At 31.6% G+C, this 24,427-nt stretch overlaps 1 protein-coding gene across 2 annotated transcripts; it reads right to left on the minus strand.

Annotated features, from left to right (window-relative positions):
• Positions 1–309: 309 nt before the first annotated feature.
• Positions 310–23,115, minus strand: LOC127718585 (uncharacterized). Of its 2 annotated transcripts, none has more exons than XM_052224651.1 (8): positions 23,097–23,115; positions 14,695–14,880; positions 13,169–13,590; positions 12,698–12,866; positions 10,677–10,861; positions 8,950–8,977; positions 8,018–8,080; positions 310–2,749 (listed from the first exon to the last, which is right to left on the minus strand). In XM_052224651.1, exons 2-8 carry the CDS (start codon positions 14,786–14,788, stop codon positions 1,695–1,697), a joined length of 2,016 nt encoding a protein of 671 aa, XP_052080611.1. In that variant the 5' UTR covers positions 14,789–14,880; positions 23,097–23,115; the 3' UTR covers positions 310–1,694. The 2 variants fall into 2 exon arrangements, with proteins under 2 accessions (XP_052080611.1, XP_052080610.1); XM_052224650.1 differs by lacking the exon at positions 23,097–23,115 and adding an exon at positions 22,537–22,686.
• Between the last annotated feature and the right edge of the window lie 1,312 nt (positions 23,116–24,427).

Below are 24,427 nucleotides of genomic sequence, written 5' to 3' on the forward strand. Positions count from 1 at the left end.
GCGCTGCATATATCTTGATAGCGGTAATGTAGATAAGTAATTGTGCACTTCAATGCCGTATCTACCAATTTAATAAATTGTTGAATCTAATTGTAATCCAATCTACAGTATCTAAATAAACAAATTAAACCATACCGTAAAGAATATAAACAAATAACCGATCTAAAAGTAAAAAATAAGATATAATCAAGGTTCTACACGCGACGAATAAAGAAAATATCTGCACTTACAAAATTGATGACAAAATATGCTTTTAGCTGTTAGATTCATTTGTCATTTGTTATTATTTTAATAAAAAATCAAATGGTATGTATTATAAAAACATTTTATTTATTATTTTGTCTATGTTTTGATATTTTTTTTTTTTTTTGCTTCAACATGACAACCGACATAAGGTTAGAATAACATCAAACCAAGTTTAATTTTAAAGTATATTCATTTCTAAACATCTTTAACTAGATGATTCAAGATTTATAAAAGGAGATTAAAGTACACAGTTTTAAATCATATGCAAAGCAATATAGACATATAAAAGTACACATCATTAACATAAGATTAAAATCGAATTATCAAAGAACTTTAACCGCTAATGACCCATTAAGTCGACATGAATTACTTCCCATTGTCAAATAATCATAAAAAATCATTGATCGGCGTGGCAGGAGGATTTATCGCCGTGTCGGAGAAAATCTGACAGTTGTTCCTTATACCCTGGTATAAACTCCACACAGAAAAAAAAATTTGGTTTCCAAGAGACCTCTCAAAATTAGTCAAGAGGCCCAAAAAACGGCCAAAAAATTAATTAAAATTCAAAAATTCTTCTTATATTATGTATTTCTATAATTTAATGAATTACGAAATCCCATAGTATAGAACTGAAATCATTCGAATAACTAATATTATTACATTTCCTAATAATGTGTTAAATTAGGATATTTCATAAAATTATGCAATTTCCTATTTGCCTCGACTGTGAATGCTAAATCGATTCACAAGTTTTTTTAAGACTGGGGACACATTGATGGAAATATTGTTGACGAAACTATTTATTCTTGAAGATCGTCAATTAGTATCCTATTATATTAATCCTTTGTTTCGTATTGTTTCCGTTTGTTTCGTTTCGTTTGGTTGTTTTAAGTTGCAATAAATATATCCACATTTCATTTTTTTTCCCCAGATGAAACCTTTGGGATTATAAATTAAACCCAGTTCCTCCGACTAGATAACATGACCCGGTCCCAATTCGGAATTGGCGTAAATAGTTTAACCCTAGTTAGGATAGTGCCCCACTTCTACCAGGAAAAAGATCCCTCCATCAATATAGTTAGGAGTACGGTCATCTGAAATTGCTAAAGGTAAATTTCTGATCCTTCCAAATCCTCTATATATGCTTTTATGTCCCATCCCTCTTTTTCTTATTCATTTTCATTTCATATTTATAATATATCATCTAATGTGACCATGGCTATTGTCTCAATGAAGCAATTTTGAGCTTAATGTCGTAAAACGTAAACAATTAATAGATATAAATATATAATTTATATATAAATATACATCGTTTTATTCATATGCATCTGTATAAACGTTAAGACATTGCCGTATATTGGTCGAAACGAAACAAAGCAGGAACAACAAATCCGTATTTTTATTTTTAATCTGGAAGTTAACTTTGATTTTGTTTTAAATCAATCTATTTACAAACCAAACAATTTGGCAAATAAAATTAATCCTTCCAAAATATCAGACAAAAATCCGCCTCTTTCGTTTTCTACATTATTTCTTTGATTTGTTCTTAACGCATTTTCGGTCATTTTTGGTTTGAATTCATCTTCAGTTTTCTTTATTTGCTCCAGTAATTCTTTGTCTTTTTTCTCCAACTCCTGATTCAGTTTTTTATTTGCTTCGTCAAGTTGTTTCTGTAGATTTACTTTGTCTTTCTCAGATTTTACTCTATTGGAATTTAGGAGGTCTTCTAATTTACTTTTCGCCTTAAATTCTTTTTCAAGTTTTTTCTTGTATTTATCTTGAACTTCATTTCTTGCCGCTTCTTTTTCTTTTTCCATTTTCATTTCCAATGCTTCCCTTTCAATACGCATCCTCCCTTGTAGTGCCAATTCTGCTTCCTTGTATAACTCGTTTGTATAACAAGCTCCACCATTTTTAATGCGCATCGACTCTACCATTTCAAAAAAGCCATCAACTTGCTCTAATTTTGACTGTCCTACCGCGTCATTGTTAAACGCAATGAATCTGTTTTCACACTTACCAAGTATAGTTTTGAGATCATTCTGAGACGTTTCAACGTATTGGTCAATTGATCGGTTGTATTTGGAAAGTTCATCCTTTCTAGTGAAAATTACAATCATATGGCGAAAAACATTTTCACCAAAAAGGTTAACAAAATGTTTGACCGTTTCTTGTTCATCATTTGTAAATCGACCGAGACTAACAACAAGGACCATAACGTGAGGTCCCGGTGACGTCATTCCGATACATTTAATTATCTCTTTAGTAACGGTTTCATTCGTCGTTGCCGTATCGAATAAACCCGGTGTATCAACTATCACTACTTTTTTCCCTTTCCATTTATATTCTCCGCGTTTACACTTTTTCGTTACTGAAGAACTAGACATTTGGGATAGAAAATGGTCGCTACCTAAAAGACTATTTCCTGTTGCACTTTTCCCGTGTCCTGTTCGTCCAATTAGTACTATTCGAATTTCATTATCTTCTGCGCTGACTGGCGAGTCTACAAAAAGATGAAATATTATCTTTTTAGCATACTGCATTACATTTTCATATAGCATTTTTACAAAATATATATCTTATTTCAGGAAAGTCTTTTTAAGAGGGGGCAGAGGAGTCTGGAACAAATATGACCTGTGGAAGAGGACAAAATCCGTATAAATAACTGTTGTACGGAGTTTTATTTATACCGTCATTTTTTATATAAACAAGTAAAGCATATAAAGGTCATAAATGGTTTCTTTCCCGTTCAGAATTGTTTAAATAAAAAAAATACAATACATTTCACTTTAAAATGAATAAGAAGCAAAGTGGGCGTGTTATTAATATTCGTGTATCCTTGATACGCAAATCTGCCTAGTTGATACTGTCTGTTTTTCAAAACAACTCAATTTGTTTTCTACAAATTAGTATGTTGATAAGCACAAGACTCATATCATGACATACACAAACAGAATAAATTAAATCTCTAGCCTCATATTAGTATCATTATATTTTTGTGAGCAGATACATAAATATTTTGCAAATCGGACGAATTATAAAATGGCAGCCTCCGTCAAGAGGAACAGGGTAATGCTCAAGTGAACTGTTGCGAAAAAAATGTCAAAGATTTTTAGTTCAGTAGTATATTGATTTTTGTTACTGTTTTCTTACTTTTATATAGACTTGCGTTTACTAACCAATACAGCTATGTTAACCCATGTGTAGACAGAGTTTTCAGTTGGTGACCATTTTTGTTAGAATACAGTATTTATGTATCTGCTATAGCTTTCGCCATTAATGCACAAATAGGTAAAACATTCATAAAGGGCAATAACTACTAATAATAGTGAACAACATGTTTGTGAATGTTGATAAAGTTCGCCAATCTAGTTTTTACTGATCAGTTCTGCTGTTTATAATTTCCCTATTTACTATAGTTTTCAAGACAATACACATAAACAAAACAAGGGTAAATAAATATCTTCGTCTGTAAAAGGCCCTTACTCTTGTAAGTAGTTGACTGTCGATTGCAGACATCGTATTTGAAGATATTCTAGATCATTTTCTATGTCCAATTGTCGTATATTATTTATGACAGTTTTCAAGATCATAAGCACCAATCAAAATAAAATGGTAACAATCATCAATGAAGGAAAATAACTCTCCTTATACAATCTTTATTTGAGGGCTATCGGTAGATCTTGACATCAAGAATGATCCTACCTCTGACCGATAATGTTTTTTTTTTTTGTACCTGACAAAATATGCAGTTTTCTGTCTATGCTAAGATTTTAGCTATGTCAGCCATGTCGGTTGTCAGGCCGGGTCATCGGAGATATTAACTAAATACCACAATGATAACTTTGATAAATATTTTCAAACCAACTCTTCAACGTAGGCGCAGTAATGATCAAAGTCATTATACATATACATAACTCTGCATAATGTCTAAATGACCTTTTGTCATTTATACATTCGTTATACAAGAGTCGTATTCGCACGAAGCTTTGTTTACTTCCTCTTTCAAAACATCAAAGAAATATCAATTTTTATGATTTCAAGTCTAAACCTCCTGATTACAGCTGTGCGAGTTGCTCATTCAAATACAATCCATCTTACCATGTTATTAGTAGTGACCTCAAATTGGTCAGTGACACTTCGCGCCGAAATGTGTTATCCAAAGGACTGACATATCGTTAACCGCAATCCATCATTTGGAAGAACAGCTTCAAAATACTTATGAATTCAGACGCTGATTAAGTCAGGCAGTGAGCTAAATGACAAAAAGAGGAAGTAAATACTCTTGCCGTTTGGTTTAAGACTGCGAGTTCATTGATACAAATCAGAAGTAAAAAGAATAAATAAGTATCTGGAAACACATGTTAATCGGTAGTTAAAGATATGATTGTTGCTGAGCACTTGCCTCATCTGCATGCAAAATATGTTGTTGCCCCTGCAGATAAAGCCTTAAACAACACTGTTTTTGAGTGAATAAATCTGTTGTAGTGACAATTTTAATTTCAATGAAAGTAATCAATGTATAACTGGCAAATTATTTAGGAAGGGATTTCGTTACCACAAATTACCTCAAACCTTTGCTTAATTCTCCTTAGATACAAATATTTGGTTTGGAAGTTCTGCTGTACCTGTAGACAACTTATTTCAAACGGGATGCACATGCTATTTTTTATGGAGACGTGTTTACCGAGTCCGGAAGTTTAGTTACGATCTGGGATGACTTATCTATCCTTTAAATGAACTTATTCTAAAAGGTTACTAATTCAACACTGTATTTAGAGCTTTTAATGTTGTTTTATTGATAAAGACTTTTAATGGTATTTTATCGATAAAGATATTGATTCTGTTATATACCTATGCACATTCCTGGCTATATATTCTGTCGATCCTATATCTTGAGATTGCACAAGATCACGTCTTTCTTTGACTGTTTATGACGTCTGTACACTAAATCCATCGGATATGGCATGTAAATTGATTGATAATTTAGCCTTAGATGCATGAGTTTTAAAGTGCAAGAGAATAATTTTGATCTACAACTAGTTAGATGCTGTTTTACTGCAATTATGCATCTTATCAGAATGTTTGCAGATCATTTTGTACCTAAATCAACAAGAATGAACATGGTGTCATGCTAAACACATCCACCACTTGGGAGTTCAAAGTATTGGGAAACAAAAATTACTGGTCAACATTTTTTTTAAATCACATATTATCGTTGTCAAGACTACATTATGAAGTCATGCTGCTCAGTAGTTTATAATCGAAATGTGACAAAAATATCTATTTTCACTCTACATGTTCAATTAAAAAGCAAATACAAGCATTGACAAACAGGAAGTAGGTGTCCCACATATATACCAAAGGCACATTCGTTAAAACTCATCATTGTTGACCTGTTTATCAAATATCCGGTAAATCTGTTAAGTAGAACTTGATAAATGTGTGATTAAAATAGAAAGATCCAAAAAAAGGCTCACACGATACAAAGTATCAATGTCAGACTGTTCTTCTCAGTGGTCCCTGGGAGAAATCTAAAGACACTCTTTGTTGGAAAAACGGACGGCCGAATTGACTAACGAACGATCGGACAACGTTATTTCTGTATAGCCCCACTGTAACAGTAGGGATAAATTTAAATACCAATTATATGAATTCATATTGATGTAAGATATTGTTCTAGCCCTTGTAAGTCTAAGAGGTTATATACAAGTAGAGCACAAGATATCTGACAGTTAGACATTACCATATATCACTGCAGAGTAATTTGATTCTGAAATTACCAATATTTATTTGAATTTGTATGAATTGTATTCTACAATTCTGAGAAGTATGAATAATGTCGGACTTTGTATAAACATATTCCTATTATTCTGAATTATCCGTTAGTCAAATTAAACATTATAAATTTGTCTTAACAGATTCTTAACAGATTCTTAACATTCATAATTTGTCTAAATACGTTTTAAAAGAGGGACAAAAGATACCAAAGGAACATTCAAAGTCATACAGTCAAAAATAAACTGACAGAGCCATGTCATAATAGAAAAAGACCTGAAGACAAACATCACCATACAAATCATAAAATTGAAAATTTAAGACTGAGCAACACGAACCCCACCAAATAACGGGTGTCATCTCAGGTGCTCTGGATGGGTTGGTATATCCTGCTCCACATTGGCACCAGTCGTGTGCATACCCTACGGAAAGTCTAAATCGGTAGGGCCTTTTTTGCTTTCCTACATCTCAAAGTCACAGTGAGGCCGTCAACTTGGAGTAAAAACTCACCGCACTACAAGTATAAGACGGCCCCTAGCGGAATTCTTCGCAAACTAACGATCATATCATAATTACTGTGAGTTGAAGAACAAAGCCATGGAGTATTATCAATCAAATAAATTTGTCAAAGAAATAAAACAATGGTTAAATTTACCTTAGGATGAAAAATCAAAGCAAACAAAAGTTTACTTTAATAAAAAACTAGAAATAGTAAGTAAAAATCATAAAAAGTATGAGTTACAAACGGTAACAACAAAAGATATATATAATATACTCATACAATCTAACATAGAAACCCCAATAGGTTTTGCAAAGTGGAAAAATATGTTGCAAGTTGATGATATTTATTTGAAGATAAAACACAAGTTACTGTTCGTATTTAAATACTTAAAAGATAATAAATTGAAAATATTGAGGTGGAAACTGTTACATTGGATATTACCCTGTAAAAAAATATTAGAAACTTGGAAAATAGTTGATACTTCTTTATGTAATATATGCAATGTTAATGAGAATTATGAACATTTCTTTATCACCTGCAAATATTTAAAAAAAAATTGGGAAGGTATTAGATTAATTCTTAATAAACTTAAAATTGAATATCATATCATAAGCTTAGAAAACCTAATACTTGGATATAAAATAACTGATGAAAAGTATTATGAAATTAATTTTTTTTATAACAATAGTATTATTTAGTATAAATAAAGCATACTATTTGTCAAATAGAAAAGAAAAAGAAGTAAATGTGTTCTCTATTTTTAAATATGAATTTCTGTCAAGAGTAAACCACTGCAAAGCAATGAAACAAGAAGTAAGCTTTATGCAACAGCAAATTGCAAGTATTTTAGATAAAACTTGTATAACTGCTTAATACAACTACATGTTCGTGACACTAACGAGCAATAGTTAAAATCTATTATATAGTTATATACTCACAAATTGTATAATTAAATCCCAACAACATGGTTTTGTTATGTATTACTTATATAGGACGATTTATAAATCAATTAAAATATACAGAAAAGCACTGCTATATTTCCGGAAAATTTTAAATTGTAATTTATATTTATGTACTTAGTTCATAGTATTAGTATGAATAGGTAACCCTAGACCTATTATTTATAGTATTTAGGGCTTCTAAAGAGAAAGCTGTATCCTTAGAAGATTTATAAACAGCTTTAATGAAATAAAGTATAATATGTTTAAAAAAAAAAAAAAAAAAAAGAAATAAAACAATCATTGTCCTAAGACTGTTCCATATTTGTAAATTGGTCTTGACATCTAATACACTTGCAAATCCCTGGCAGAATAAATCATACATTTTACCCCAGAATGTGTTCAAAAATTGCATAATATACGAATCTAGATTTAAGACTGTTTAAAAAGTATCTAGACAATATCAGTCTGAATTACTACTTTGTAGTGTATATATGCCAACTGATGAGTTTGCATGACCATTAGAGACTAGGTAAACCAAAACTATGCATACCTGGAATATGTTTCGGATTATGATCTTCAACTGTTTTTTCCCTGAATTCTTTCTTTAGGTTTTCTGAAAAATTTACGTGATATTCATATATATCTCCATTCTCGTGAATTTAACGTGAACATTTTCATGTGAGTTTTACGTATAAGCTCGTTTGAGGTGAATTTTCACATGAATTTCACGTGAGATTCATGTGAAAGTCACTTGAGCAAAATTTGCCTGTGTACCCAATTTGTATGCCTCAAAATGCATACCCTAACGTTTTTATAGTTACATTGGTACATTTTGTAGTGAATCGTGACAAAATTGCAGGGGTCTCCTAATTTACAAAATTAAAGTCGCAATACATAAAACAAAAAAAATAGTTTTTCATGAAGCTAGTCTGTCTTCAATCCTAATTGAAATAACATTCTCTTTGATGTTTTAATATGAAATTCTTTCGATGTGCTTTATTGTTTTCTCTGTTTTGTCTTTTTGTTATGTTTTTTGGTCTATTGATATTTTATATGGAACCGCAAATACATGTATAATGCAACTAGCTGTCCAGATACACTTCTCACATATCACCGGCACCGGTGGAATAAATAACAACAACAAAATAAGTCTCAAAATAATGTCATCATTGTTCACCTTTATTAAAATAGTAATGGTTTGTTGAGATTATTCAAGCTACTTATTTTATTGCCTTCATTTTAAACAGCCAAAACGTATTGCAGGTCATTCAGTTAACTCTAACATACATATGTAATAAGTTGTTCCTAACAGCCCCAGTGGATACCTAGTATTGTGATTTTTTTCTCTTGTTGTATTGTTTAGGTCAATATGTTGGAAATTTGCTGTCTTTTCACATTAATTCTAAAAGCAATTGATCTTAAGAAATATCTTTAATCTTTTTAAGATGTACATTGTAATCCTGAAAAATGTGAAATACTCACTAATTATTTCACCTTGTTCATTAGTTTTCTAAAAAAAAAAGTAGGAGTAATGAGTTCTTACGAGCAGATATAATTCAAAACTTACTATAGTAAAGAATGCATCGAGTCAATCCTTGGTCCAAAGTTAAGTGTACTTACGAAGATTCCTGTGCGGGCTGGAAAACGTTTCGAAAAAGGTCAAAAGATAAAGCAACCAATGATAAATCTTAGTCAAATTACAATATCATAGGACAAGGAAAATCCAATATGTTGACACGATACACATGTCCTGTAGGGATGGACAATCCTGCCATTTTACTTTATGTGTAGATCTTTGATATTCTATATTTTGTTTATTATTTACAATTACTTGTATCTATATATTTTGAAATAGTTGCCAAATATGTAAAAATGCTATACAATAGGTTTTCAAGTGCATGGGGATTTTTGTCACTTTTGGCCAAATTATATATAAACACAAGGAGATGTGGTATAATTTCCCATCAGATCAATATCCACCACTTACGTAAGAACCTTAATTTAAGAAATTAAGGGTCATTGTACATTGTTGTACATTCTTAACAATGATCAATTCCGTACAGTATGATTAGCTATAAAATGCACAAGTAGACAAAATGGGAAATAATGTATACGAGAAAACTAACAGGAAATGTATGTTACCACAACAAATGAAAAAAAATATGACAGACACCAACCAACAACACACACTGAATAATAGGCTCCTGAATTAGGACAACCTCATAATGAATGTAGGTGTTATAACCATGTATGTGAACTCCCCCTTTTTTGTCAAAGTTGTTTAACAAGACAACATAAGAACAAATTGTAAAAACAATAAAATGAATTACAATGTAACATTAATATCGAACAGTAAAAATGATCAAATCTACTCAATTTAATCGTAAACAAAAGTTAGTTGGCTATTGTTTCTTTTGATATAAAGGTTTTCTTCCAAAAATGATATACAGCGCTCATACATGCTTTCGTCATAACAGAAAAACTATGTATAATCCTCTAGAAAGGATTTAAAGGAACTTTCCTACAATTTATATCTTATATTTTAACTTAGAACTAATAGATTTTATAGGACTTGACTAGGATTTTACGTTTTCCGTTAAAAACTGGCCGCTTGAGTTCACATACTCAGTTACAATTTTCATTAAAATGTTCAAGTGCAAGGCTGTAAATCGTCAAACATTATTCATCATGAAGAAAACATAAAAACGACTTGTAAATTATCATTATACACTAATGTGAAGAAAAAAATATATATATATCAATATCAGCAATCATAACCATAATGAAATGATAGTTTTACCTATGTTCACCAGAATGATGAACATAGGTGAGACTATATGCCTTAGCTACCATTATGGGAGCATACACAGTTAATTTGCAGATATTAGCGAATATAACTTAACAGAGAGATATCTATTGAGCAACAAAACATTAACCCGACCAAACCAAAGGATTGAACTTTGGTGATCTTTATTTGCAATTCTTTTGTGGCTCTTATACTAACATATTTTGCCTTTTAAATCCGTACTTATTACTTGGTAATACGTCCTCCATTTACATGATTTATTATTGATTGTAACTCATAAAAAAACATTTATACCAAAAAATGAAGAGAAAAAAAAACATATGCATCATGTAGGTAAAATTCTGAAGCGTTTTGAAGTTTTATAATTATATTATGGTTACATATTTTATTATGTGTTACGTACACTTTCTAAATTTCTAATTCGTTGCTGAAAACCACTTTCTAAGTCTTTTAATTCTTTCTGCACAATATGAAACTGATTATCTGTTTCAGCCAAACGATTCTGTACATATTCACTGAGAACATGTGTGTGTTGACGTATTTCATCTACTATCTCTAAACCAAGTGTTTTTTTCATGAATTTCAGACCTGTACAAAAAAAAATATATATATTTATCATATAATTAGTAATAAATACAGACATTTTGTATAACTTATAAAAGTTCCTTTCCACCAGTCTCCCTTTCGGAATATCTCGAGACTGTTTTCTCCTCATGTGTTATCCGCTAGAAATTTCAGAAGATGACAATGTCGGACATGTTAACCCTCTTGCCACCGGAGGGACACATGTGCCAATATATATATAATTTATGCAAGCATTTGTTCAATCCACATCTCTTTCTAATAAAACAACGAAGAATATAGAGTAAAATCTTTTTCTTCCTGAATAGGTCTCCAATGTAACGTCATCAGGGATCGAATGACGTCAAAGTTGGACATGCGAAGTCCAGTTGCTGTATTTTGTGGCAAGATATGAATGTTACCACATGTAATTAGCGACAAAAAGAGGTTTCATCCTCAGTCTGCGCACAGTGAAAATGGAGGGAAAATAGAATAAGCTACTTCAGCCATGCCATTCAATTTGTTAATATCGGACTTCGTTTTTCTGATTGTGTTTGTATGATTTAAAACACAGACTGATCATCTCAGAATGAGAAACACTGGGTTTTCCCCTCTTTATTTCTCTGTCTGTGGACAGCACTAAATGAAGCTTAGAAGAAGCACATATGAAAGTTAAAATGACGTAATGAGAACTAATAATGTTTAATACATTTAGTTTTACTTGTTAACATTGGCATTTTATTGGTGGACCATACATACTGGAATATTCTTTTAGGATAATCCGTATCACACAATGTATCACCCTCGACCAATATAAGCCCTCGGACATTTGACCATCTGGCTGGTATTGGTTATAACTAAATTAGTTTGTGCTGTGACGAAAGACGGCATGACATATATTGTGTTGTAACTTTTTGTGATTAAGTCATTGAAATATATGTTGTGTTTTCAGCGGTATGGATCACAGCAGTGTCTTATGTGTTGTATGTGATATGTTGTGCTGTTCAGGATTGATATTGTGTATTATCACAACGAGGATAATTATGACGTTGTGATTGGTTTAACGCTGTCACGTGGTGACCCCCTTTGGATCCGTAGGGGGTTAGTAAATTTCATATGGATTCATGACGTCACGTCTATTGTTCATGGTGACGTTATCTATTGATGTTGTTATATTTCATTATTTATTTTTCTACTTAAAAAGACCCCCGTGTGATAAATTCGTGGCCTTCGGCCTCACCCCTTATGGATTTTACTAACCCTCTATTGATCCGTATGGTGTCAGTAGTGAACCAGATAACTTATAATATGCAATGGAGATTACGACAACATGTTTTGTGTCATCTGTAAATTTGGTCGCTCTAATATATATTTTGTGTCAATTCGCTCAAAACAAAACATTGAAAGCCAGGAATGTGTAAATACGTTCTATCATCATGTTATATATTACAAGAAAGACATAAACAGAATAACCATTTCATCTTAGGTCATCTTTGTCTGATGAAATTTAATTGATGAATAGGGAATTAAGTTATGTTATTTATGTTATGAGTACCGTAACAATAACTACTGAGCTAATGGTGTCATCGGGGACTAACAGTCCACGCGCAGCGGTATCGACTCACAGAGTCTTTCCAATTTACATGAAAGTCAATGAAAGTATGAATAATGCCTGAAATACTTTTGTCCTTAAGCAGACTCTTAATGTTAACTGCAAAAACTCTAAGTTCGTTTTATCAAAAAAAAAAAAAAATGACACCATCGCACGGAATGTAATATCGCTTTTTCTCGCTTCCGACATAAACGCTATAGGCCTTGATCAAACATGAATGTAGCATGTAATACATTTTTATCATTAGGTACCATTTGTTGACCACGTTTTTAGTTCTCCCAAGATCCTGTTCCTTTCACTGTCACTCAGATCAAGTTCCTTTACAAGTTGTCCCATTAATACGAATGAATTTGTATATTTTACTCTGGTCCATTCTCCGAATTTACAATGTGCCCAGGGGTTACGTATGTTTTCTCGTATCTAAACAATTAGAAAAAGAGCAATAGTTTATCAATTCAATACATGCTGTTTAAAAAATTAAAGGCGAAGGTATTATATAGGGCTACATTAACATTAAAATCAAATACATTTCAAAATTATATCAATTAGTAAAACTATATATACATATTTTCATAAGTCAATAACATATTGCTTTTTTATAAATACAAATATTTTATTCTATGGGCTATATGGTTATGCTCCTTGAATCGTTATCAGATACATGAAGTATAAAAAGTACTCATGCAATTGCCAATCTATTAAACTATCTTGGACATGTATACCTTTTCAGCTACGGCCTTTACACCTGGGGGAAAGGAACTGATCCCAATGATCATACCAAGCAGTGCAGATGAGTCACATGACTCATCAATTCCAGAGTAATTAGCCATATTAGGCAGTAGGAACAACTTTGACAAATCAACATGGCTTGTTACATTGTAATCATATTTCCAGTAGTTCCTTTTCTCATTCCTGTTGTTGTTGATTGATTCATAATTAAGATAATATGTATTTGTTGCTGGGTATTTTTTAAGATATTTATTATTTCCCTGTTTATCGATAGAGTCGCTGGATTTCAGTGAATTATACAAGTTGCTAACAATAGGATCAATATATCTTCTCAGCAAAGGAGATATAATTGAATGAAGACAGATCCCTACAATCAGCCATCGTTTTTTCTCCTCGTCTAAATCCCACAGTTGACCTACAATAAAATCAATGTCAGACAGGTTGGTTACACAAAATCGACGAAATTGTATTCAATAAATTATTTCGCCTTATATTTTTAACAATCGCCCTTGTCCATGTAACTTGTATTTTTTAAGAAAGGATGTGAAGTTTTTATTTTCAAGGGAGAGTCAAACTAACAAAGCTGTATGTGCCGCTTCTCTGCTAAGCACATGTCCTTTATGGTAATAAGAGCTAGACTGGTCTGCTTAGAGTCAGAAAATGTGTCATGATAATTTGCTTTTTCTTCCATCGGACGTTTACCTTAAGAACAATACGATAAAACTTCATCTTAGCTTGATGATCTTGAACTCAGCAGAGTTCATTCTCCAATCATATTCAATATGGTTTGACATGCTCTTGTCCTTATATGCATGTCATATTGCGACTCAGTGATAAACCCAAATCTATTATCATCCTCCTTTAACATTCCAGTGTTAAAGTTAGTTTACATTTGTTTAATCTGTCCCTCTTAAAAGCTAAGAAACAACAGAAAGACAAAGGATTGAAATTGTCCTTTATTAAAATAACAAAATATGAACGAATAACACAAAAAACAAGTACTAGAAACAACATTTTGTAAAGTATAAGGTGAGATTATTCAAACATTGAACTCAAAAAAGTCAATTCAAATCAGTTATAAGTTAAACCATGCACACTTCTACTACCATGTTTTTCGGACTAATAAAACCAACTCGATGCTTTCGTGATTGTGTTCCTCCCTTGTGTGTTGGGGTAGTGGTTTAGTTCTCAAGCTAGGTAAAACCAAAAAATTAAAATGAGTATTTGCTGCTTCTTTTCTTGCGGTACTGTCGAGTAAAAGCAGACTGATCAGATTTTGTATAGCAAGGCAACTTGTCTATCTATAGATTGTTTACTTGTTAACTAACAATTTAAATATCCAGCTGTGTAAGTGGTTCTGATAAATAGCATATTTTTATCAGATTAACTTGTTCTCGTGCTAGAATGCATGCAAATATTTGCAATCCTAATCACTCATCATAAGACTTCTTATGAAGATATAGGTATTGCAGTTTTCTAATCATGAGAGTACATATGTAATTCAAAATAAGTTGTGTACCTGTAATTCTTTGTACTTTATTCTGATCATCTTGTTTCTGTAAATCAGGTGGTATTGGCCTTTTGAATGGATTAAGTGATGTTTGCTCGGCCATTCTCTTATGTTTTTTATCTAGCCTACACCTTTGTTTTGTTACAACAAATCTTTGATCGAGCTATTCTTTTTCTTTACAACATTAAACAAGAACTGCAAAAACAATAATAGAAAATGTATTCAGAAAATTATCATATTACAAATATTTGGTAAACATATATGTTTTGTTTGTTTTTTTCGCGGTGCACGCCATCTTTAGCTGTCAAGACAACCATATTGTACTGGTAGTGGAAACCATAGTACCCGGTGAGAACCTTCTATCATAAAATGAGGCCGTGTCCTATTTTTATAATATGGAGCAACTTTTAAAATACAGGTCTATTCATGTTTTTCAATCTCTATTTTTTTGCTATTATGTTAGTTTAGCAAAATTGTTGAGTGTCCCTTGGTATCTTCTTCCTTTTTTTGCAAATATTTTTTTTTTAATATAGTTTACCATATAATGTACTGTTTGTACGTTTCATGTATTTGGCAAAACCTTTCGGAATTTGTGGTTCTGAATGCTTCATTTTTCCTTTTATATTTTTTTATACAAGCGTCACCGATGAGTCTTTCGCAAACCAAACATGCGTCTGGCGTACAAAATGTTAAATCTGGCATCTATAATGAGTTTGTTTTTTACCTGTGGAATAGAGAGACTGAGAAACAGACTGAATTAAAACTTAACACTGATCAGTAAAACATAAAACTGAGGTCAATGCCAGATCAACCATTTCAGACAGACATGTTTATGTTTCAATCAATCTATAAATCTTTTCTTGGTGGTCACATGGTACTGTGGTAAGTCATTATAACGTTTTAAATTAAAATGTAATTAATTTCTACAGACTATTTAGTTTATCGGTCTCGTACATTGGCGGGATCATTTTCATAACACTATAAGCTACACTTGTAACATTTTACACTGGTAATTCAACAGCCATTTATTTATCTTTATATTCTTATGACTTGTACAACTATGTTTTGAAATCAGAGGCCGTTGATAATAGCACCTATTGGGCATCATACGGCTTCATCAATGGGCAAAACCCAAACCGTAAAATCAGTTATAAAGGGTCTTAGCTTGACAAAATAAGGAACTATTAAAACCGGAAAACCAACGTCTTGTTATATTATAAAACAAAACGAAATACTAACATGGTAATAGAAGATTTGCAAGCTCTTGACTTGCACTAGTGTATGAATTTTAAGATCTACACAGTCTATGTTCATACTTTACAGTACTTGTTATTTACCTGTACACATCAACATCATACTGAATTGTTTGAAAAGTGCTGAATTTGACGCAGTGAATAAATCTGAAAATTGACTCAAAATTGACTGAAAGTTGTAAAATGACTAACTTACTTATTGTCTCGACTTTTTAGATAATGTTCAGATCGAAATGTCCGTTTAGGACTAAAATTCATTCACTAGGCCAGTCAGCTGCCTGCAAATCTTATGTTTGGCGTGTTTGTTTTTCGTTTTCTATAAATTTGTATAGTTTTTGCTTCAAACGGCATTGGCCACATTCAAGGTCCATCATGTTCTTTTTTTTGTTGGATGTGTATCTGATCCATATACATCTTTGTATAACAAATGTATTTTGATCTTAGGAAGTGGCCAATTTTTTGGAGATTTAAATTGCCCCCACAATTGTTTTAAAATACGCAAAAAATCCTGTGAAATTTGAAGCTGTCAAGATGGCAAAAATGAATAGCAGACATGACAGGGTATAAGTTATCTGTTAATAAGTGCATCTTAAAGGTCTTAATCATATGTCTATATATGATATTACATAGTTCAACTTTCCGCGCCAAATAATGAATGCCTAGCCCTACGACTTACTAATGTGTGTTTTGTGTATTGTGGTTTATAGTGTTTACGTTTCTTTTTTCTGGATATATTAAAACGGTTTTATGGTTGGCTTTATGCTTTAATTGTTATAGTCTATTGCCTAGTTTTTATAATGCTTTATTTGTTATAAATGATTGTCTTGTTTTTCTCAATGCTTTAATTGTTATAGTAGATTGCCTAGTTTTTATAATGCTTTATTTCTTATAGTCGATTGTTCTGTTTTCATAATGGTTTAGTTGCTATAGTCGATTGTCCTGTTTTCTCAAAGCTTTAATTGTTATAAAATTGAGAATGGAAATGGGGAATGTGTCAAAGAGACAACAACCCGATCAAAGATCAGAAAACAGCCGAAGGCCACCGATGCTTTAATTGCTATAGTCGATTGTCCTGTTCATACCATGCTTTATTTGTTATGGACGATTGTTCTGTTTAATAATGCATTAACTGTTATAGTCGATTGTCCTGTTTATATCTGTTGGTTATAACATATTATAAGTTTATTTAATGATTTGCTGGTTAGGGTCTTTATATAATTTCATTCACTTCTATGTGATATGTTCCTCTTAATAGTGCTATAAACTATACAAAGAGGATTGACCAATTAAAATTTCAAATATTAAAGATTATTGGTGATCTTGTAAATCGTTTAAACAAACTATAATACCGTGCATGTATATAAATACTTATTGTATTTGAATGATAGAGATCTTTTGAAATTAGAACAAAGCTTTGATCGATATGATCTTTTTATAAATTTAAAAGGTACGTGTTAAGTTAAATCATTATGACATTTAAACAAATATATCTACCTCATGCAAAGCTCTGACTCTTTACTCGGCTTTGGTTATACTTTTAGTTCTTTTTATTTTATCAGCTTTTTCCTTTTTTGATAACTTGTGGATTTTTAGATATTTTAGTCTCGAACCTTACAGAAGAGAATTTAATGTCGGAAGTGCATCTGGTGCCGTAAAATTGGCAACGTTAGTTTTCTTGCATCTATTTTCTAAAGAAAAGAAGTAGGCTATGAACGCATCTGTCGTTATAAAAATGATTTTGTAGTTTTGATTGGAATAAAAGAATTTATTTCCAAAATTAAGTATACAGTTATTTAAATAAATTTATTAAAATGTAAATAAACGGAAATATAGATAAGGTTGTGTGTATTGATTTACGACAGTCGAACAGTTTAACCTACTAATAATCATAATACAATACCGGACCCTCGATATGAACCGTTAGTACTACAGATATATTTACTGGATTATCAAAATAAATCATTACAAATATACCTACTAGATCATCAACATTATTATTCGTAGTTAAGCATGAAAAAAGAACTTTCTAAACATGCTAAACGTTCCACTTAGATAATTGTTTTAAGCATGAAAGACATACGTATAGGATTTTTACCATTAATTATCGCCGTTTACATGAGTGAAAACTTATTTATTTACATATTAACATGTTAAATAATATTAATTCCTTTTATCCCTGATATACAATAATTACATGACACAAATAATAACTGCGTGCTGTATTTAAAAAAGTAAACGTAACCGAAAAAAATTCAAGAATGTTAAAAACAAGAATTACTTTAATCTCTAAAGAAAATATTTCTTCTTAAATGTAAAGAAAAAAAAACATTTAAATCGATGTCACCGGAATTATTGGACCGGTGTGCTTTTTGTTGAATTTGTTGAGATAGAATATTAACTGTCTAACCATTTTAAACAACAGTAGGTCGCTATGTTACATACCTTAAAATAGAATTTACAACAGACTTTATTGAGAAAATACGACATTCAACTTTTGACATTCCGCGGTCAGTTGATAGGACGACTTTGATACCTTTAAAACAGATGACATATTACATATTTTAATTTCCAAAGTGACGCCTTTGATTGGAGCTTTATGTCTAAACAGCCTGACGTTTAAAATTGAAATATTAACACATGAGTCGAAACAAATCAAGCAGACGGATACTTAATATTTAGATCACTTCGAATGTGTTGTTTGACGACACTTTTCCATTTAATTAGAGTTTGGGGTTCTGAATATTTTTTCGAGAGGTAGTTTGTAAGACATATACGAATGTTTGTGTAATATTTCTCTTCTTTACGTTTGTTTTTTTAAAGTTATTGTTTTTTTATACGTAAGATAATATTGATTGCTTCTCTGTTTTACGTCGAGTGTCAAAATATTTCATTAATATTAGGGACAAAACAAATTATCAATTAAAAGCCTATTACAAATTATTTTGTAAAAGGTCTTTCCACATTAAATTTCTAAATAATTGATAAGAAGCTACCTGCAGTTTACTGATAGTTACTATTGGTGTCAAATCATAGGTTCCTTCATACTGATTCAAAAAATATATGGTTTCCATATACTTTTGTCTGAAATAAAGGAGACAATTCGATACCTCCGGATACCTCCGGTTTAAAAATGGCACGTCCGGTCTCATATGATAGCTATAGTCACATCGAATCCAAAAATATATGGTTTCTATATAATTTTACTTGAAATAAGGGAAATAAATTGCAACTTCCGGTTTAAAAAAAATTCACTTCTGTTACCATCTGGTTACTTCACACTGATTATTACAAAATGGTTCTAGGTAATTTTAAATGAAATCAGTGCAGGAAATGGCTACTTCCGATTTAAACAAGGTTAATTCCCACTAACCTTTTTAAGGTCATATATCTACCAAACTTATGCAGAAGACTCGATAGCTATATCATGTTTAAATATGAATTTATTGCAAAGGTCAACATCTAGAACGTCAAATTTACCTTTGACCTTGAACTTTATTTCAAGGTCATAAGGTAGGACCTCAAATCAAAAGACCCTAGGTCCCTTCTATATATGGTTATATCACCATACTGCTAATTTTAAATATAAGAGAGGAGAAAACTCCTATTAAATGTCAACGTATCCTTTCAACCAAAATGTATGTGCGTCGACATGTCGCAACTAATTAATTTTGTAAAAATCTTGTCGATATTTAATACGGTTTCTCAAGAAAAGCCATAATAAGCCAAAATAAAAATTTAGAACATGACCGTGGCCTTTGACCTTGACCTCTTTTTTATTTTGGTGGACCAAGGACCTCAAATCAAAAGACCCTAGGTTCCTAGCACTTATGGTTTATCAGTTTCTATTACATTTCACTTATATCAAATAAAGAAGGGGAAATAACTCTCAAATGGAGTTTTCGGATCGCTTCGGTCAAACATTATTTCGACAACCTGAGGATATAACGAGTAATCTGGAAAAATAAATTTGTTGGTTTCTTTTACGGTTGCGAAGGAGTAGTGATCACAATAAAAACAGTGTTTGGGGAGATAACTCCTACAAAAAAAAGTGTCCGGTTAAACGGTGTCAGTTTAAAAAGCGTATTAACTGTTCGATGTCATATACCAAATATCTCAGCGACATCTTGCGTAATAAATTCTTCTCGCAAGAAATAAAAGTGGCGGAAGAAAAAAAAATGATAATAATCAGAACAAAATCAACATGTTTTTCCATGGAAAAGTTGAACGATCTAATTAAGCAAAACAAACTGGTTCTGCAAAGTGGGTAAACGTAGACTGCTGCATAAAAACTGTATGTTGCAAAGGGACATATATTTTCCATGCAGCAGACATATTGCTAGTCAATCAAATATTAATGCTTTCAAAGAAGTTTTTAAAAAAATAAATCAACCAGGTCCACATGAAGTGTGTCAAACCCTTTCTGGCTTTGAGTGACTGACTGTTATGTTATATATTTTTACAACAAATAACAAAGTCAAATGCACTGAAATCAAAGCTTTATTTAATTCAGTTTCTGGTCAAATGAAGAAAGATCATTTACTATTTATAAATCATGTCGCCTGTTTTGTCTACACATGACTCATCAGTATAACTGTAAAAGACAAAATCAAGGACAACAGTGACATGCATAAACACATGATATGATCTCTGACCGTAAATACAAATTATTTTGTAACTGGAACATCATTCTAGCAAAATAGAAATTTTTGTTTAATATGATTAAATTTTGAGCAAATTAATGCAAAATAAACTTTGAAAATATTATGTTAAACGTTGGACATAGTTTCCGTGTGAATAATAGACAAAACATATAATTTTGACTGTGAGATCTTCAACGATGATCATTCGAGCGAGTAGTTGACCTATACCAATTATTCAAACTGACCTGCTAATGATTGAAACGAAATATGATCAATGTTTGCCAAACAAATCATTGTTTGTCAAGTGTAAATGAAAAATGGCCTACATTTTTTCGGCATGTTTCGTTCGTATAAAAATAGTAAAACATTCATGTGTCCTTTGTCGTATAAAAAAAAAGAAAAAGAAACATTTATGGACGTACACGGAAACTATTCAGTTAGTGAGTTAGTGTCTAAAAAGACAATTAGGCAGGAAGAAAACGTCATTAAGCTTGATATTGATTTAAATGTATTGTACAGTTTTCAAATAATAGATAGCTAGGTGACAAGTTGACAGTTTAGATTGTGCACTCCTACTGTATTATAATTTGTAGTTTTACTGATTTTGAATTTATATTCTTTGGTGGGTGCTTGTTCGAATATGGCAAATAATGTTTAAAATATACGTGAATTTCAATTTTTCGTGCTATTTTATGTTACATTTTCGACGATCTAAACGAGCACAGCAAATAATTCCACATGGTCAAACATAGTATGACAACTGCTTTTAAAGTAATTGTATGCCTTATTATAGAATGCAATTATTTATAGATATCAATGATGCAATAAAAAGTAAAATACAAAAAATACCGAACTCTAAAGAAAATGCAGAAAGAAACGGAATGTCCATTAAAATGTCAAAATCAAAAGCTCAGACACATCAAACGAATGGAACTGTCATATTATTGACTTTGTGCTGGCATTTCCTTACCATAATAATCAATAATATGAAATGTTATTGCTTGCATATGACGGTTTCTAACATGTCTAACTTAATAGAATCCCAGTTAAATAAAGTATCTAACGCTTACATAATAATGCCAGAGAGAGAAAGAGAGAGAGAGAGAGAGCATTGCAAGGTAAACGAAAATAAACGGACAGAAAAAAAACCAAGACGGAACGAGTGAACTACAGCATAAGTCAAAAACATACAGCTGCACAAATATACCTACAGTTAATATTTTATATTGAAACCAAAGCAACATCATATGGAGTATATATTTTCCAGTTGATACGATATTCCAGAGATTGTATTTCCTATCTTGCATTTCTGTATGCAGAGCTGCTGCTTATAAGAAAGCTATTTTACCAAGCGTGCAAAGTTGATCATTATGGAATATATGTTTCTCAGATGACGACGGATATATTCGAATTTCCGTAACCAAAATCCCCTTATTTTTTCCTCGAATTTGATCTACCGAATTAGACTTATAAACAGTTCCTTGCATGACAAACATAACAAGTACCACGTGTGATCAGAAATCTGCTTACCTTTCCAAAGCGTATGAGGTCAATCCCAGTTTTGGTTGGGTTCGTGTTGGTCATTTTTTTAACTTTATATGTTGTGTTTAAGTAAATTGTTTTTTTCGTGTTTATGTCAAGTCATTTTCAGTTCATTTTCGATTCATGACTTTGACTATCCCTTTGGTATCTTCAGCTTCTTATGAAATATAATTAGATTATCAAATACGTCAACGATAACATACTGGACGATGGTCATGAACTAGCTTGTAATGAATGCTAAATCATATTTCATCCTATAGTGTTTACAAATAAAAATCAAGTTAATTTAATTATCAAAGTTTGAAATAATCCATACATGATGGTGTTTAATATATTGGTATAGAATATACATAAGAGAGTCAAAATATTAACGTTGAACGTCGAAATTAAGGTAGTTTTATGCTAGAAGAACTTACCGATGTGCATACAATTTATTCTCTTCAGGAATGAATTTCTCAGGATATTGTTTAAAGAAAAAACTGATCTTCTCGATGACACGTTTAAATTTACAATATTATCTTATCACAAGAATGGATACACTTCAGTAAATCTTAATAGCTCAACATTTAAAGTAGTTGTTACAATGTAAACGATACGTTATATATCTATATTAATGCTTTTACGTAGATTAATATAGATTATAATTCTGCATCGAATATGAGTATGATACAATATCTCTAAAGACGGTTTAATTTATAAAATATTTCACTCTAGAGAAGAGAGATATATCATTTTCACTAGATTCGTTTGGAGAATCTGCTTCTCGAATAATTAAAGACAATACATCTATACTATTAAATTTGGAGACCAAAATGTTTTAGCCGGTTTGTGTCCGAGCCGACGATCGTCTGAAGTATTATATAATAATAAATAGTTAGCGTATGTAATGTACTTTATAACTTCATATAGTAATTGCATTAATTAGCGTAGCTTAATTAATTAAATCCCAAATAAAGTTTCGTAGCTGGTTCCTTACCGTCTACGTTTTTGTAAGCAGGTGGAAATGATTTTGTAAGTAATTTGTCTTGAATTTATGACAACTCGGCCCATGGCCAACTCGCCCCACTCAAACACTCTCACTAATTATTACAACTTGCATCACTTTATCAAACTCGCACTACTCAAAAAAAAAAAAAAAAAAAGAAATATAACAAACTCATTCACATGTGTTTAATCATCAAATTATTTTCTTCTTTTCTAAGTAAATTCCTCCTTTCTCGGAGCACTCGTGTCACACAGAGACAGAACACGCACCACTCAAAAAAAAATACTACAAACTTGCACCACTGAATAAATGTTTTAAATCATCAGAGAGTTCTAGATTGTCTTCTCTTAGTTATTTCCTCCGTTCTTGGAATACCCGCATCACAAAGAGACAGAACTTGACTTGCACCTTTCGAAAAAAAAATACTACAAACTAGCACCACTGAGAAATGTTTTAATCATCAGTGTTTTAGGTTATCTTTTTCTTCTCTGAGTTATTTCCTCCGTTCTATGAGCAAACATGTAACACCGAGATAGAAGCTACTAATTGGGCATTCAAACTCCTATGGAAGGAGAACTGACAAACTAATCAAAACTATCAACATAATGCATAAGTGCATAAAAATAGTTTGAGAAACACGAACCGAAGCTGTGTATCACCATAAACATTTCAAGTAGTCTTTAACCTGGTTTTATAGCTGGCTACACCTCTCACTTATATGAAAGTCGCATGAAACTCCATTATATTGACAACGATGTGTGAACAAAACAAATAAACAGAATAGGTAAAAATGTCAAAACTAGGGGTACAGCAGTCAACATTGTGTAATAATCTTAATCACTATATAAACAAACAAATATGTCAACAAAGAAACACAAAAAGGCATATTAACAAAGCACATAAGCAAATATGAAAGACAAGAATACAATAATTTACCATAGCACAATAACACAATGACGGGATGTATAAATACCGAGCCACATCAAATGGATATCACCAAAAATAGACTAAACAGTAAAAGTGATATTCACAAAGACAAATAAAAGAATGATATAACACGTTATTAAGATGATAAACATTGTCAGTACCCAAAATCTATACTTCAAGATCATCGTGTATTATTTGTGAAGTTGATACGGAATATTTATCAACAAGGTCTTGGTACCTTCCGATGAACCTTTTTAGCAAAAGGACGAGACGTTCTTTGACATACCCCTGGTTCATCAACGTTCTGCTCAGACACTGGTAACGTTCAAAAAGTCAGAGTAGCAGCTGTAAGCTCTTGAATACCGAATAAATTCGGAAATGTATATCCCATATGC

This window comes from Mytilus californianus, unplaced genomic scaffold (genome assembly GCF_021869535.1).
Source record: "Mytilus californianus isolate M0D057914Y unplaced genomic scaffold, xbMytCali1.0.p SCAF_10, whole genome shotgun sequence".
Lineage (NCBI taxonomy): Eukaryota > Metazoa > Mollusca > Bivalvia > Mytilida > Mytilidae > Mytilus > Mytilus californianus.